The sequence below is a fragment of the Ranitomeya variabilis genome, chromosome 3, assembly GCF_051348905.1.
Source record: "Ranitomeya variabilis isolate aRanVar5 chromosome 3, aRanVar5.hap1, whole genome shotgun sequence".
NCBI classification, from domain to species: Eukaryota; Metazoa; Chordata; class Amphibia; order Anura; family Dendrobatidae; genus Ranitomeya; species Ranitomeya variabilis.
The window spans coordinates 765,699,311-765,715,377 of record NC_135234.1 but is presented as its reverse complement, the minus strand read 5'-3'; the positions used below and the strand labels follow the sequence as shown (position 1 = coordinate 765,715,377).

Below are 16,067 nucleotides of genomic sequence, written 5' to 3'. Positions count from 1 at the left end.
AAACATAGAAGAAACATAACAGACTTCGTAAAAAAAGTGTATTTTGCCTATTTTGGGGTTATGCTTGGGGACCAAGACAAGTTTTGGGCACCACACATAGTGTGCAAAGCATGTATCGAATTATTACGAAAATGGAGCAAAGGACAAAGAAAAAGCTTCAAATTTGGTGTTCCAATGGTGTGGAGAGAGCCAAAAAATCATCATGATGACTGTTATTTCTGTGCAGTGCAAGTGCAAGGATTCAATAAGCATAAGAAACGAAAATGGGAGTAACATGGAATCTGCAAGAAGGCCTGTCCCTCATTGTGAAGATGTGCCTGTACCTGTGTTTACCATAAATAACAGTCATCATGATGATTTTTTGGCTCTCTCCACACCATTGGAACACCAAATTTGAAGCTTTTTCTTTGTCCTTTGCTCCATTTTCGTAATAATTCGATACATGCTTTGCACACTATGTGTGGTGCCCAAAACTTGTCTTGGTCCCCAAGCATAACCCCAAAATAGGCAAAATACACTTTTTTTACGAAGTCTGTTATGTTTCTTCTATGTTTTGGCAGTGTGTATTCACCACAAATGTAACAGAATGAGTCTGGATCGTTAAGACAACTTCTTCTTGATGAGTTCATGCTTTTCACTGGAAAACAGACAACAACATAAAGTTAGTGCAAAAATCAAGCTATGAACAAACTTTTAGAACACTAATTAACACAAAACTATATTGAGAACTGCTCAGTTCAAGTACTAATCCAAAGAAATTAATGAGATGATGCGTCGCATTTACCAACAAGTGCTATAAATAAGATACCAAAAATCTCAAAAACTTGAACCAATCTGGCAAAACTGATGACATATTCAGAATCAGCACCCCAAAAATACCCCAAATTCATTAAAATATTTTGGACACCAGAAAAAAAATTTTTTTTTGTTGACCTGTGTAATTAAATGTTTTATTTTTTAGAATCTGCAGCTCTGGGTGTGACTAGAGTATCAATCATGAATAAATTATTTCCACAATGATCTAGTATTATTATTTACCGTAAAGCACTTCTGCTTCATATAAAGGCGTTCTCCACCATGGACAATCCCTACTTGTTAGAAAGGTCCCTTGCCAATAAGCTGATCACAAAGTTTCCTCCTGCTGAGATCTACAGAGATCAGCTGGGAAACCCAAGTGTTTGATTTCCCTACACTGCCCCCACAGGAGAAATGAAGTATTACCCAGTATTCATTTATATCAATGCGTGTAATGAAGATTGGAAGATTCTCCAGAGAGAGAGACTCTAAACTTCTCTATTCTGGCTAAGAGATAAGGATCGCCTCTGATATCTCAGGTTCACAATGTTTTGTTGGTCGCATATGATCCAATCACCCTCCCGACAGCCGGATCTGTGTACAGTGACCCTCTGCTCACTGCCGGGCTGCCGATAGAGATAGCTTTCTGACTTGTCAGGGAAGGAGCAGAGTCTTTGCAATACATGGAATGCAGCTGAGACTATGCCTTCTACAGGGCAAGTAAGAAGGGACTGAATTGTCAGCTGCCAGAGGGGGAAGGTGACTGATTCTGTTCAGATCAGCAGCATCACCAATGGAAGCAGAAAATTATGAAAAAATGTGTTTATAGGTGAATAGAGACATCCTCATCAATAGCTGCAGGCGTCTGTTCTTTTGTAATGTGTAAAATATGGACTGATTTTGATTAGTGTGCTGGATCAGATTTCTCCTCCCAAAAATAGAGAAAATGCAATTTCGGTTACAAATGGACAACACTCACAATCTGCTGTCCGTGTGCATTGTGTGATTTTTACGGACTCATACACTTGTGTGGGAGATTTTGGTCCACACCTGTGATTAGAAGTCTCTGTGATTTTTTTTTTGCGGACACTCGGTCTGAAAAAACTCCCCTAAAACACAGACATCTGTACAGCCCCGTAGACTATAACGAGTCCACATTTGAACATCTGAATACTTTAATATCTCAGTGGTGCAGCCTCAGGCTTTGGGCCTGCAATTTCAATTTAACCAATTTTTTTATTTTAGCGGGATAGAATTAAAGGGGATTTCCACAATTTTAACTCTGTTTATAAATGGGTCAATGGCGAAGCTAACGTTAAAAAAATAAAAACACTGAACCCTTCGTAGTTTTGCTGGAGCGTCCTGGCATCTTCTTTTGGCTGGGATTGGTCAGGTGAACACTGTAGCTGACCAGCAGCTACTGATTGGCTGCAGTGGTCATTTTCTAACAGTAATGGACTACTACTTGGTGATGGGTAGGTATCGGACAGCTGGGATCTGCACCGATCGGCAGAATGAGGAACTTTTGGATGGGTCGGACGCCTAACAGCCGTTCTTTCTCTATGGGGCTGCCGAAAAAGGCCGAGCCCCACAGGGAATGAATGGCGCGCAGGTCGCACTGTCACTCCATTGTAATGGGAAGGAAGGCGCCCAGTTCTGCAGATCAGTGCGGGTCTCAGAGGCCCGACCCACCCACAATCAATTGGACAACCCCTTTAACATACAAAAAAAAAAAAAAACACATTGATGAAGGTGGGAAAGTAAAATGTGACAGCCATACAGTGACTACAGAACGTACCGTCCTGCGTATCCTACATTTAATGATAAATAAGGCAAATATGTACAAACGGAAGGAAACAAAGGACGCCGGCGGTTTTCATCTCGGTGGACGAATCTCCGTTATCGTCACACCAGACTCTCGGTTTGTTCCTGATAATCACCGCCTTGGACGAGAAGCTTGGAAATGGAAACGATAAACCATATTAGCTCCAGAAAATTAATATATGAGGGTCTGCAACGTGCCGCTCCAACGAGGACACCGTCCTGGAGAAGTGCTGCTCCTGTGCCAAGGTTCCAAGTCAGAGTCTTGGTAAGAAAAGCTTAAAGGGGTTGTCCACTACGGATTGGGCGCCGGGCACCACGTGTCACAACACCGCACGAGCTTCAGGACCACGAGTGCCGACACCGCGGGAACAGTGGCAGCATGAAAGGTGAGTTCTTAGGGAGGATGTTTGCGGGTCAGGTAAGGACAGCCTACGCAGAGAGGGGCGCCACATCGACAGTGCCAACCTCAGCTGCCAGGGAGGGCAATCAGGGGTAAGACTCTTCCCTATCCCCTTAGGTTATTTCCTATAGTCCGTACCGACCTGGCATTATATATACATTTGGTATCACCATTCTGTTATACATTGTGTTTTTAAAATGTTGTTTTTTTATTTTTAAGTTTTTTTTTTTCTCGTCTTTGGTTTTATGTGATTGATATACACTTGCTCATATTATTTAGGTTTTCTAGTTGTCCTAGTAGTTGAGGAGTATGGGATGGGGGGTCCCAGAATAAAAAAAAAAAAAAAACATGGCTGCTTTCTACAACCTCTTCCACCACTACAAACAAAAAAAGCAAAACACTCCTGTCCACAGGCTCAAGCCCACCAAACACAGCGGCAGCACAGATGTTTCTCTAATCCTGCTTGAACCCCATTTATGACCTTAGTTACTTTGTCACTTCCTTCCAGCATCGTTCTTCCCTCCCACGTCAGAGGAGAGTAGGGATTGATGACGTGGGACGCTGGCGCCGACGTTTCTGGCTCGGGTCTGACCACATCTAGCTCCATCAAAACCACTTCACAGCAGTGATGCCCCTATTTAAAGACTGCAGCACCCCCCAGGAAGAATCGAGTGCGAAACGCGCGCCGGGGCTATTTTGCCACCCCCAGCAAACAGATCATTATTCATGCATCATTTCTATATCTTTGACTATTTCATGCTGCATTCTCTTACAGAAATCTGGCGTTAATACCTATACTGTAGATTTACTTCTTACAGTTTCTGCACGAGCACTTTACTATTACCCACATTGTGGCTTTATTTACTATGGTCTCTGAAGGAGCACTTTATTGGATACTACCTTACCTTATATACTTGTGTGTATATTTATTTGTGCACCTTAATTAGAAACTTGACTATGAACAGTTATTAGTCACGTTTGTATGGTGCATGTGCATACTCTTCTTCACATGACTATATATTATAATGCACCACTTTTTGTAACCATTTCAGGAGTGTAATTACCTTTAGATATATATCCTTACATCGATCTAACTCACATGCCATATATTTAAACACTCTGCCTCTTTGGATATTACAGCAATGGCCCACTGGCCGGCCTCATCTATCACGGTAACTTTTTGATAAATTCCATTATAGGTGGATTTAACTGGATGTTAATTTATTATTCCTTGTGCTTGGGCTTCACTCCCCTCTGAAATTTTCTCTCCCCTTTCTTACAATTAAATATTTTATTGGATTTTAAACTAAGTGTTTAATAAAGATTATTATATATTACCCTTTGGGTTTATGTATTTTGGAAGTTCTCCCACCTATTTACCTTATCGGCATTAACTTTCTAGGACTTTTCCGGCTCGGAATCATCAGTTTTCACCAGAACTCTTTCTGTAAAACTCATTGAAATGTTACAACTTTTGCCAATTTTTACGCCCCTTTTTGAAAAAGCGGAGAGATCGAATTCATCAGCATGCAATAGGCCAATGGTTCATCAGCGAATTGGTCGAATGTCCGAGGGGGCATCAGTTCAGGGTTAGTAGTCAGGGTGGGGATTCTAGACATGAGTAGCTCTTCTGGAATGTGAGCCCCTTCGGGATCAGGACGTGGAGTCTGAGTCCTTCGCGTGGGCCGTAAGCTCGAACCTCTGCACTCTGTGCCGATTGTGGAGGGCCTGGTGGGCTTCCAAAACCGATCTGATCGAAAAACACTTCCCGCAATCGGAGCAAATGAAGGAACCTTTGCCCGTGTGGACGCTCTGATGGGTGATGAGGTGGCACATCTGGGTGAACCGTCTCCCGCACTCGGAGCAAGAAAAGGGCTTCTCTCCCGTGTGAGTCCTCCGGTGAATAATGAGACCCGTCTTGTCCGACAGACACTTCCCGCAGTCGGGGCAGGCGAAGGCGCCGGTGTGGATCCTCTGATGCTTCACCAGGCTCGACTTCTTCATGAACGACTTCCCACATTCCAAGCAGGAGAACGGCCTTTCCTCTTTTGGAGCTTGTCTTGGCTGCGGTTCCCCCACCTTTGGTTCGTGAAGGTGAAAGCTCCACTCGTGGACCACCAGGGCGGATTTATCCATGAAGGTCTGCTGACACAAGGCGCAGTGGTAGACTTTCTCGTGCGTCCTGTTGTGAGAGATCAGGTCGCTCTCGCTTCGGAAGCCCCGACCGCACTGCAGACATTTATGGGCCGTGAGGATCTCCAGGGCCGGTGCGACATTTACGGCCCCACCCCTGTATGTCATTAGATTACTGGATGAGGCGTCCACATGGGGGGTATTCTGAAGCAAGTTTGGTAAATTTGTCTTGCTCCTCAGGGGCGGAGCTTCATTCTGAGCATTCTTGGGTTTTACCATTATGGGGGAGCAGTCTCGGGACGTATTGCCTTTCAGCTTATTTGGGATAACTCCATTTTTATGGTGGATAGGAATTAACAGGTGGGGGGATTCCGGCTGCACTTTCCAGGTGGTTGGTAGTCCTGTAATATAGTCAAAGGGGAGAAGGTGAATAATCTTAGATGTAGAGCCCCTCCCATACTGCAGCCCCGCCCATGAGGAGCTAGTCAGGTGCTGGAAATGTCTAGTATATGCAGGAATATCCAGTATTTGCTAGCTCTCAGCTATGGAAGTACACCGCCATCACAGCAGGGTCTCACTACTCACCTGAGCGCCTCTTGGGGGGATCTCGTTCTTCCTTACACCAGTCGGGCAGCGCAATGTCTCCAGCTTCAGCCTGTAATACGAGATGTGTCACAAAGATCATACATATATATGTGTCTACATCGACTGTACAGATCTGATGATTTAATATGACAGGGACAAGTGGAAATGTCTAAAAATAGAAAAAAATGGCTGAAAATCAAAATGTGCAGAGTTAAAGGTAGGAAGGGTCTCAGTACCTGATATTCCTCTAGGATCATCTCGGTATCATCCTCTATACAGATAGGGCTCCCACTTATTTCTGGGGAGTTCACCGATCCGTGGTCACCTGTGGGAAAGGGACATGTTTGAAGCAAGTGCATCACCCATGGAGGGGCCCCTTCCATGTCCGGGGCCCCTGCTGCAGGAAATCCGTAGGAGCCAGAGAATGACACCTCTTGGTTGTCGTGTTATATTCTAGAGTTTACAGGACCCCCATGATGGAAAAATATGGAAACGCTGGAAAATCCGCCATCGATAGGAAGTGACAGGCGTCAGATTATAGAATATTATGGAGAATTGGACGCTCGCTCCTTTAACCCCTTTCCCGCCATGAACAATTTATCTCTTTTTTTTTCATCCATAACTTTTTATTGATTTTTCCATCCCATAACCGAAATGGGTGTTGAATTAGCAAATTTTTGGGATAATTGGTCATTCCTCTACTCCAGCATGGAATATTCTGGATTACTTGTGCAGCATTTGGCTCATCTCCATCAGTCCCACAAAAGGACGTTCAGGCGATCGGAGGGGATCTCGCGGGTGGGACTGCCACCAATCTGCGGATGATTGCGTCTCACCTGAGCTGATCTGTACCGGGGCGTCTTCCTCTTTGCATCGGGACGGTGAGATCTCTTTTACCAGATGAGCCTGTCACAGAAAAAAAAAACACAGGGACAGGTTTATAATATGTATAATATAATATGTTAGCGGTGGAGCTTTCTCCATAGTGAAAATGGCCAATCGGCAGCATTGCTCCGCCTCCAGGACGCTACTGACTGCTAAGGAGTCAACAGGGCAGGGAAACGTGGTCCCAGGAGACCTGTCTGATGGAGCTGGGGGTGATGGCGAGAGGCTGGACAGGTCCTTGCACCTGATATTCCTGCGTCACCATCTTGATATCTTCCTCCAGGTCTTCCTCGATAACAAGGGGGCTCTTAATGCTTTCGGGGGGCTTTGTCGGGATGTGTCCACCTGTGGGGAATAGACAGGCATGAGCCTATGTGGTGCAGAGATAGTTTTCTCAATGGCCACACAATAGGATGATGCCTCCCTTGTCTCACTTTACGGCAGTGCTGTGCAGCCTGAATGCTAGAGAGAACCCAATGGCAGGTTTGTAGTAATTATTTTTGGAAGATCACATGCAGACTCATACGTTTCCATGGTTATGCCCCTTTTTTGCAGAGTAGTCCATAATCCGACCACACTGATCTGTGGTCTGTAACCATGGAGACACATGACTCTGCATAGGAGCTGTATACACAAAGCAAATAGTAAGTAACTGTTCTTGCCACTGACCTGGAAGAGGGGCGTCAGCGGCTTCATCCACCTGGAGGGTATTCATGCCTTCATCTGCCGCCGTCTCGGCAGCACTGACCTCGTCACAGCCTGGGGGAATGAATAGAAGTGCGTAAGACGGTAATTAAAGGGGAATGCGCGCTATTAAAAGTGATGATTAAATACCAGCAGATCCTGGAGGCAGATTATTCCCGGCCACCACATCCTTGTAACGTTCCTTATGTCCTTCCAGATATTTCCACTCCTCTACGGAGAAGAAGACAGCGACGTCCTCGCACCGCACAGGAATCTGAGGATCAGAAGAGAAACCCGATGAAGACACCGGAATCCTCATTCTCCTGTCACGTCGGTAGCTGCAGAGGAGACAATGTGCCCACCTCCTCATCTGAACTGTGCGGGGTCTCGCCAGGTTCTGGGGTCTCCTCGTGTGCTGGGGACGGACATGGACGTTGCTCGCTTGGAATTTGATCCTTGGTGGATCCGTCTGATAAACACAACAGGCAGTCGTCTGTGGACTGGTCGTTCTGTCTCTTCCTGAGGACAAAATCCTGTACGAGAAAGAACCGGTGTCACACGGTGGAGAAGCATGAGATCCAAACCACCATCCACATCAATATCTACATCCTGCCGCCACTGATCCTCAACATCCACATCAATATCTACATCCTGCCGCCACTGATCCTCAACATCCACATCAATATCTACATCCTGCCACCACTGATCCTCAACATCCACATCAATATCTACATCCTGCCGCCACTGATCCTCAACATCCACATCAATATCTACATCCTGCCGCCACTGATCCTCAACATCCACATCAATATCTACATCCTGCCGCCACTGATCCTCAATATCAACATCCTGCCGCCACTGATCCTCAATATCTACATCCTGCCGCCACTGATCCTCAACATCCACATCAATATCTACATCCTGCCGCCACTGATCCTCAATATCAACATCCTGCCGCCACTGATCCTCAATATCTACATCCTGCCACCACTGATCCTCAATATCAACATCCTGCCGCCACTGATCCTCAATATCAACATCCTGCCACCACTGATCCTCAATATCTACATCCTGCCACCACTGATCCTCAATATCAACATCCTGCTGCCACAGAAGCCTCAGTATTTTGTGCTATTTGGAATAGTTGGGGGCCGGTGACACTTTCTGCTGTGACTATTCTTATAGTAAGTTTATAGTGAATGTCTTGTACTCCAGTCACATCCAAAGCTGCATCCAAACATTTAACAACTGCCACAGAAGGCTCCATCAGCACTGCACCGACAGACACCCCCCCTCACACTAGTGTTTAGCTTTGGCCCCTGCACACCTCCCCATTATGACCATGAGCTGCAGCTTGTCCGTTCCTTTCAGCTGCTGGGTGTTAGTGTGGAGAGAAATGCTACCGCTAATCCAATGAGCATTCATCCGCGCTCTGCCTGATCACTAAAGGTAAAGTTCAAGGGAGCACAAATAAGGGGCAGTGACTTTATAGGAAAGTGTCCGAGGTGCCGGTGAGTCCTGTCTTCCATGACTGCTCCTTCCTCTGATCACGGCCTCCACTTACCTCTCCTGTCAGCAGGAAAATGATCTCCAGTGTAAGGTTCAGAATCTTCCCGGTCACCTCGATCTTGTCCTTACTCATCATCAGAGAATGGTGCAAGAAGTCTGAGACCCGTCTGTGCTCCGTACAGACATGCATGATCCTGAGACGAGGGCGGATCTGTGGAGGACGCACTGTTATGGGGATCTGTGGAGGACGCACTGTTATGGGGGGATCTGTGGATGACGCACTGTTATGGGGGGATCTGTGGAGGATGCACTGTTATGGGGGATCTGTGGAGGACGCACTGTTATGGGGGATCTGTGGGTGACGCACTGTTATGGGGGGATCTGTGGATGACGCACTGTTATGGGGATCTGTGGAGGATGCACTGTTATGGGGGGGATCTGTGGATGACGCACTGTTATGGGGGGATCTGTGGAGGATGCACTGTTATGGGGGGATCTGTAGAGGATGCACTGTTATGAGGGATCTGTGGATGACGCACTGTTATGGGGGATCTGTGGAGGCCACACTGTTATGGGGGGATCTGTGGATGACACACTGTTATGGGGATCTGTGGATGACGCACTGTTATGGGGATCTGTGGAGGACACACTGTTATGGGGGGATCTGTGGATGACGCACTGTTATGGGGGGATCTGTGGAGGATGCACTGTTATGGGGGATCTGTGGAGGACGCACTGTTATGGGGGATCTGTGGAGGACGCACTGTTATGGGGGGTCTGTGGAGGACGCACTGTTATGGGGGGTCTGTGGATGACGCACTGTTATGGGGGGATCTGTGGAGGACGCACTGTAATGGGGGGATCTGTGGATGACGCACTGTTATGGGGGGATCTGTAGAGGATGCACTGTTATGAGGGATCTGTGGATGACGCACTGTTATGGGGGATATGTGGAGGCCACACTGTTATGGGGGGATCTGTGGATGATGCACTGTTATGGGGATCTGTGGATGACGCACTGTTATGGGGATCTGTGGATGACGCACTGTTATGGGGATCTGTGGAGGACGCACTGTTATGGGGGATCTGTGGAGGACGCACTGTTATGAGGGATCTGTGGAGGACGCACTGTTATGGGGGATCTGTGGAGGACGCACTATTATGGGGGATCTGTGGAGGACGCACTGTTATGGGGGATCTGTGGAGGACGCACTGTTATGGGGGATCTGTGGAGGACGCACTGTTATGGGGGATCTGTGGAGGACGCACTGTTATGGGGGATCTGTGGAGGACGCACTGTTATGGGGGATCTGTGGAGGACGCACTGTTATGGGGGATCTGTGGAGGACGCACTGTTATGGGGGATCTGTGGATGACGCACTGTTATGGGGGATCTGTGGATGATGCGCTGTTATGGGGGATCTGTGGATGACACACTGTTATGGGGGATCTGTGGGTGACGCACTGTTATGGGGATCTGTGGGTGACGCACTGTTATGGGGGGATCTGTGGAGGACGCACTGTTATGGGGATCTGTGGAGGACGCACTGTTATGGGGGATCTGTGGATGATGCACTGTTATGGGGGATCTGTGGATGACGCACTGTTATGGGGGATCTGTGGATGATGCGCTGTTATGGGGGATCTGTGGATGACGCACTGTTATGGGGATCTGTGGGTGACGCACTGTTATGGGGGGATCTGTGGATGACGCACTGTTATGGGGGGATCTGTGGATGACGCACTGTTATGGGGGGATCTGTGAAGGATGCACTGTTATGGGGGATCTGTGGAGGACGCACTGTTATGGGGGATCTGTGGAGGACACACTGTTATGGGGGGGATCTGTGGAGGACGCACTGTTATGGGGGATCTGTGGAGGACACACTGTTATGGGGGGGATCTGTGGAGGACGCACTGTTATGAGGGATCTGTGGAGGACGCACTGTTATGAGGGATCTGTGGAGGACACACTTATGGGGGGATCTGTGGAGGACACTGTTATGGGGATCTGTGGATGACGCACTGTTATGGGGATCTGTGGATGACGCACTGTTAAGGGGATCTGTGGAGGACGCACTGTTATGGGGATCTGTGGATGACGCACTGTTATGGGGGATCTGTGAATGATGCACTGTTATGGGGGATCTGTGGAGGACACACTGTTATGAGGGATCTGTGGAGGACGCACTGTTATGGGGATCTGTGGATGACGCACTGTTAAGGGGATCTGTGGAGGACGCACTGTTATGGAGGATCTGTGGAGGACGCACTGTTATGGGGGATCTGTGGATGACGCACTGTTATGGGGATCTGTGGAGGACGCACTGTTATGGGGGATCTGTGGATGACGCACTGTTATGGGGATCTGTGGAGGACGCACTGTTATGGAGGATCTGTGGAGGACGCACTGTTATGGGGGATCTGTGGAGGACGCACTGTTATGGGGATCTGTGGATGACGCACTGTTATGGGGTATCTGTGGATGACGCACTGTTATGGGGGATCTGTGGATGACGCACTGTTATGGGGATCTGTGGAGGACGCACTGCTATGGGGGATCTGTGGAGGACGCACTGCTATGGGGGCAGTTATTGATAATATTGTGGGTGTGGCCAGCTGTGAGGGGCGGGGATTCTCAGTCTATGTGGCCGGAGCGGTCAGGACACCGGGGGCCCCACATACACACTGGACTGTAACCCACCAACAAGATGGTGTCGGCCCCGCCCTGCACTCACAGTGGCGACACTTACCCAACGGGCTCCAGAAACACCGGAGAACAAGAGGCGGCGGTGACAGAAGCAGCGGAAGCGGCCGGAGAGCAGCACGGAGAGCACGGGAGGAGGAGCCTGCAGGACGGCAACGGCTGTTGTGTCATGTGACCCGTGCGTCATTAGTCAGCGACACAGCCTCCTGCCGTACGCTTCTCTATTGGCTGAGGTTTCCCAGAGTTTGACCTCTAGTGTCGGGAGTGTAGAGTGCTGACGTCATCAACCTGCGCCCGACTCCATGTAACGTGAAAGTGGTGTCTGTGGCCGGTGTGGTGCGCGGAGCTGTGTCCGGTAAGGGGCCGCTGCTCAGGGCTGGGGGAGGCCGGAACTTCAGCCTTTAAGGCTGCCGACATCTTAATAAGGTGCTGGATCACTATAGGAAGCCGGTACCTGCACTTAAAGGGAATGTCCATATTGCACCTAAGTCCTCAGATTCCGAGGTGGAGCAGCAGGAACATGGAGCCAACATCACCGCTGATCGCTTGGGACTTGATATTGTCTCCTCACCCTTAAAGGGATTGGAAAAACATGGCGTCTTCCTCCCAGAAGCGACATCACTGCGGCTTTTTGCAGTTTATTGAGCTGAACTTCGATACCGCACATAACCATGGATCGAAAGAAAGCCGCTTTTCTTTTTTGAGGCGAGAGCCCCTTTGCGTCCTTGGCAGCGTGGACTATATGTCCATTATACATACAGGTATCTGTGCAGGCTCTGTGGTTGGTGTACGATACAGGATCAGAGATCACTTTGATCAGTTTATACCCGCTGCGTTCAGTAGCACCCTGGCAGGTAAGCGGTTAATCACAGGGATCCCAGGCCACACTGCCGGTGGGGGGAAATAATGGCTGACAGGTCTCCTGTGTGTGCTGCTGAGTAATGGAAGGATTACAGTGTATTAAAGAAACAATTAAAGGGTATTCCCAAGATTCAAGGTTCTGCCCTTTCCACATGATAAAACAGAACTTAGTGATCCCTGGGAGTCCAGAGCCAGAAGAACCGGGGAGGGTCTGCATTCATTGTCTATAGGACGGCCACAGCAAGCGGAGCACTGTGCAACCATCTCCAGCAGTCCCATATATAATGAATGGAGCAAAGGTCAGACACCTGATCTCTGCATCACTGGGGGTCCCAGCAGTTGGACCCCCAGATATAAGTTATCTCCTATCCTACAGAATGCTGAAAACTTGAAATTCCAGAATTAAAATCTAAACTAAAAGTAATTAAAAAAAAAGTTTAAAAATGCACTCGACAACAACAGCACTAAGAACGAAAAGTGGAATGATGGAAATCACAGGATGGAGACGTCACTCATCTGTACACGATGGAAACATTCACAGCCTCTGGATTTATTCAGTCTGGAGTCTGAGCCTCATACTGAAATCCCAGCACCTCCAGCCTCGGCTGCTCTCACTGAGGTCATTAATGGTCATCTGAGGAAGGTTCTGCACTTGGGCAAATCACCCAAGATCTGATGCTGGCAGCTCCTGTGTAATCACCGACTAATGATGTCCCCAATGTGCTCAATGGAAGACAAGAGCGGAGAGGCTGCAGCCGCGGGAGACAAGCGCAGAGAGGCTGCAGCCGCGGGAGACGAGCCCGGAGAGGCTGCAGCCGCGGGAGACGAGCCCGGAGAGGCTGCAGCCGCGGGAGACGAGCCCGGAGAGGCTGCAGCCGCGGGAGACGAGCCCGGAGAGGCTGCAGCCGCGGGAGACGAGCCCGGAGAGGCTGCAGCCGCGGGAGACGAGCCCGGAGAGGCTGCAGCCGCGGGAGACGAGCCCGGAGAGGCTGCAGCCGCGGGAGACGAGCCCGGAGAGGCTGCAGCCGCGGGAGACGAGCCCGGAGAGGCTGCAGCCGCGGGAGACGAGCCCGGAGAGGCTGCAGCCGCGGGAGACGAGCCCGGAGACGCTGCAGCCACGGGAGCAGGTTCAGACCACACAGGCAGCTCATAGTAGTACAAGTACATGCATCATGGTGTCGTGTGGAGAAATGGGGTTATTAATTATATGTATTACTTCCTACTGGGAAAAAAAAGTGGTGGAACATTAAGTGAAGTTGGTGAAAACCCCCAAATATCATCATCCTATGTGTCAAATTAGCTCTCCAGCATCGCCCTTTGTTTTATGGCCCCTCGTACTGGGATTTATTGTGGTCCTAATTCACCCCACCAGTGTAACTGTCGCTTGGCTTCCAGTTTAGGTTTTACATCTTCTGAATAGACTTTCTTTTCTTACAAGATCTCTGCGTGCTGTCAGTGAATGTGATCATTCTTATAGTATTCTATTAGGCCGCCACCTTTGTCCCTATAACGTGATTATTATTTTTTTCCCCCATTGTAGTGGTAAGATGACGGCACCCTCTGCTCAGGAAAGAAAAGCCTGCTGGGATGCCAGGGACAAGTACTGGGAGTGTCTGCAGGACAATAAAGAGGATGCAGGACAATGTCAGCAGTTTAGACAAGGCTTTGAAGGCCTCTGTCCCCGACAATGGGTACGTAATGTTATTACAGGGTTTCGGCACTAAAATCTTTACATGTGCTGTCTAGTGCAGCCACACTGCTTTGGACTCAACAGCCCTGGCAGTACCGGTCCAGGTTTTGCATCCTGTAACTCCAGTAGTGCAGCCCCGCTGCTTTTGCCATGACAGTACGGGCACTGCAGCCCTGCAGCTTTGATTTAGGCCTAACGGTCACGTTAGTGTCATTCTGCTGCTTTGCTTTGGGCTCGACAATGGGTGGAGACGGCCCGGGCACTATGGGTGGACACAGGGTACAATGGAGGACACGGCCCGGGTACTATGGGTGGACACGGCCCGGGCACAATGGAGGACACGGCCCGGGCACAATGGAGGACATGGCAGGGGCACTATGGGTGGACACAGGGTACAATGGAGGACACGGCCTGGGTACTATGGGTGGACACAGTCCGGGTACAATGGAGGACATGGCAGGGGCACTATGGGTGGACACAGGGTACAATGGAGGACACGGCCCGGGTACTATGGGTGGACATGGCCTGGGCACAATGGAGGACACGGCCCGGGTACTATGGGTGGACATGGCCTGGGCACAATGGAGGACACGGCCCGGGTACTATGGGTGGACATGGCCTGGGCACAATGGGTGGACATGGCCTGGGCACAATGGAGGACACGGCCCGGGTACTATGGGTGGACACGGCCCGGGCACAATGGAGGACACGGCCCGGGTACTATGGGTGGACACGGCCCGGGCACAATGGAGGACACGACCTGGGTACTATGGGTGGACACAGTCCGGGTACAATGGAGGACATGGCAGGGGCACTATGGGTGGACACAGGGTACAATGGAGGACACGGCCCGGGTACTATGGGTGGACATGGCCTGGGCACAATGGAGGACACGGCCGGGTACTATGGGTGGACATGGCCTGGGCACAATGGAGGACACGGCCGGGTACTATGGGTGGACATGGCCTGGGCACAATGGAGGACACGGCCTGGCACTATGGGTGGACACAGTCCGGGTACAATGGAGGACACGGCCCGGGTACTATGGGTGGACATGGCCTGGCACTATGGGTGGACATAGTCAGGGTACAATGGAGGACACAGCCGGGGCACAACTGGTCTGAGATTTGTTGCTGCCATCTATTTATTAAGAGTTACTTTTTTCAGATGATATGGAACCATTTCCAGCGTTCGACTTCTGATCTGTCTTTTGTTCTGCTGTGAATAAAATCTGAAGATATTTCCAATCATTTGATTTCTTTACATTTTAGGCATTTGGGTTGTAGAGTGCTGTGCATCTATGGATCTCTGGTTTTAGGATGTGGATGCAGCTTTGGATGTGACTGGAGGACAAGACCTGATTGGTTGTGTGAGGATTGCACTGATTCTCTGATTCCTCCTTTGCAGATCAAATACTTTGATAAAAGAAGAGATTACCTAAAATTCAAAGAGCAACTGGAAAGGAAAGGATTCGAGCCTGCACCATCCCCGGAGAACACGTAGTGCTGGCGCTCCCGGGTGTACGGGGGTAGATTTTATTAATCCTCCTGCACTCTGCACCTCGCCCCCATCACTGCGTCCTCCAGTTTTGTAAAGTACAAGTCGTTATTTTGGACACATAAGTGACTATGGATTGAATGGTGATCTGGGATCCGGCCCATTTATGTATACACAGAAAATAAATATAAAATGATGATTTTGTGTCTCTTCATGTTATTTACCCCAGTCACATCCAGAGCTGCATTATCAATTCTGACACTGTTTTTGCTTCATTTTTATTGTGCGCTAAAGATAACCCGGTAACGTGATTCTTCGGCTCAGTAAGATTACGAGGATAATAAATGTGTATAGGGTTTATTTTAATTTTTATTTGTCACTTAAAATTATGTAAAAATAAAAAATTATACATATTTCAAAACCGCCTAAGAAATGTCAGCTGTGCTGTGATTGGTTGCTAGGAGCAGCGTTTGTGCGTTTTGTTGCCATCTGGTGGC

General features: G+C 48.9%; 2 protein-coding genes across 2 annotated transcripts; one reads left to right on the top strand and one right to left on the bottom strand.

Annotated features, from left to right (window-relative positions):
* Positions 1–2,572: 2,572 nt before the first annotated feature.
* Positions 2,573–11,820, bottom strand: LOC143817391 (uncharacterized). The gene is made up of 10 exons (XM_077298781.1): positions 11,569–11,820; positions 8,871–9,026; positions 7,669–7,839; positions 7,457–7,580; positions 7,292–7,381; positions 6,867–6,967; positions 6,574–6,643; positions 5,974–6,062; positions 5,738–5,807; positions 2,573–5,553 (listed from the first exon to the last, which is right to left on the bottom strand). The coding sequence occupies exons 1-10, from the start codon at positions 11,707–11,709 to the stop codon at positions 4,673–4,675; spliced, it is 1,893 nt and encodes a 630-aa protein (XP_077154896.1). The 5' UTR covers positions 11,710–11,820; the 3' UTR covers positions 2,573–4,672.
* Positions 11,741–15,769, top strand: COA6 (cytochrome c oxidase assembly factor 6). The gene is made up of 3 exons (XM_077298783.1): positions 11,741–11,877; positions 13,924–14,074; positions 15,481–15,769. The coding sequence occupies exons 2-3, from the start codon at positions 13,931–13,933 to the stop codon at positions 15,574–15,576; spliced, it is 240 nt and encodes a 79-aa protein (XP_077154898.1). The 5' UTR covers positions 11,741–11,877; positions 13,924–13,930; the 3' UTR covers positions 15,577–15,769.
* Positions 15,770–16,067: the final 298 nt, after the last annotated feature.

Bases quoted from the DNA above. Each gene is read 5' to 3' on its own strand.
- LOC143817391 (XM_077298781.1), bottom strand. From the start codon at position 11,709: ATGACGCACGGGTCACATGACACAACAGCCGTTGCCGTCCTGCAGGCT. The intron at 9,027-11,568 runs GTAAGTGTCGCC...CGTCCTCCACAG, and splicing joins GTGTTTCTGGAGCCCGTTGG to ATCCGCCCTCGTCTCAGGAT. The intron at 5,808-5,973 runs GTACTGAGACCC...CTCGTATTACAG, and splicing joins TGATCCTAGAGGAATATCAG to GCTGAAGCTGGAGACATTGC.
- COA6 (XM_077298783.1), top strand. From the start codon at position 13,931: ATGACGGCACCCTCTGCTCAGGAAAGAAAAGCCTGCTGGGATGCCAGG. The intron at 14,075-15,480 runs GTACGTAATGTT...CCTCCTTTGCAG, and splicing joins GCCTCTGTCCCCGACAATGG to ATCAAATACTTTGATAAAAG.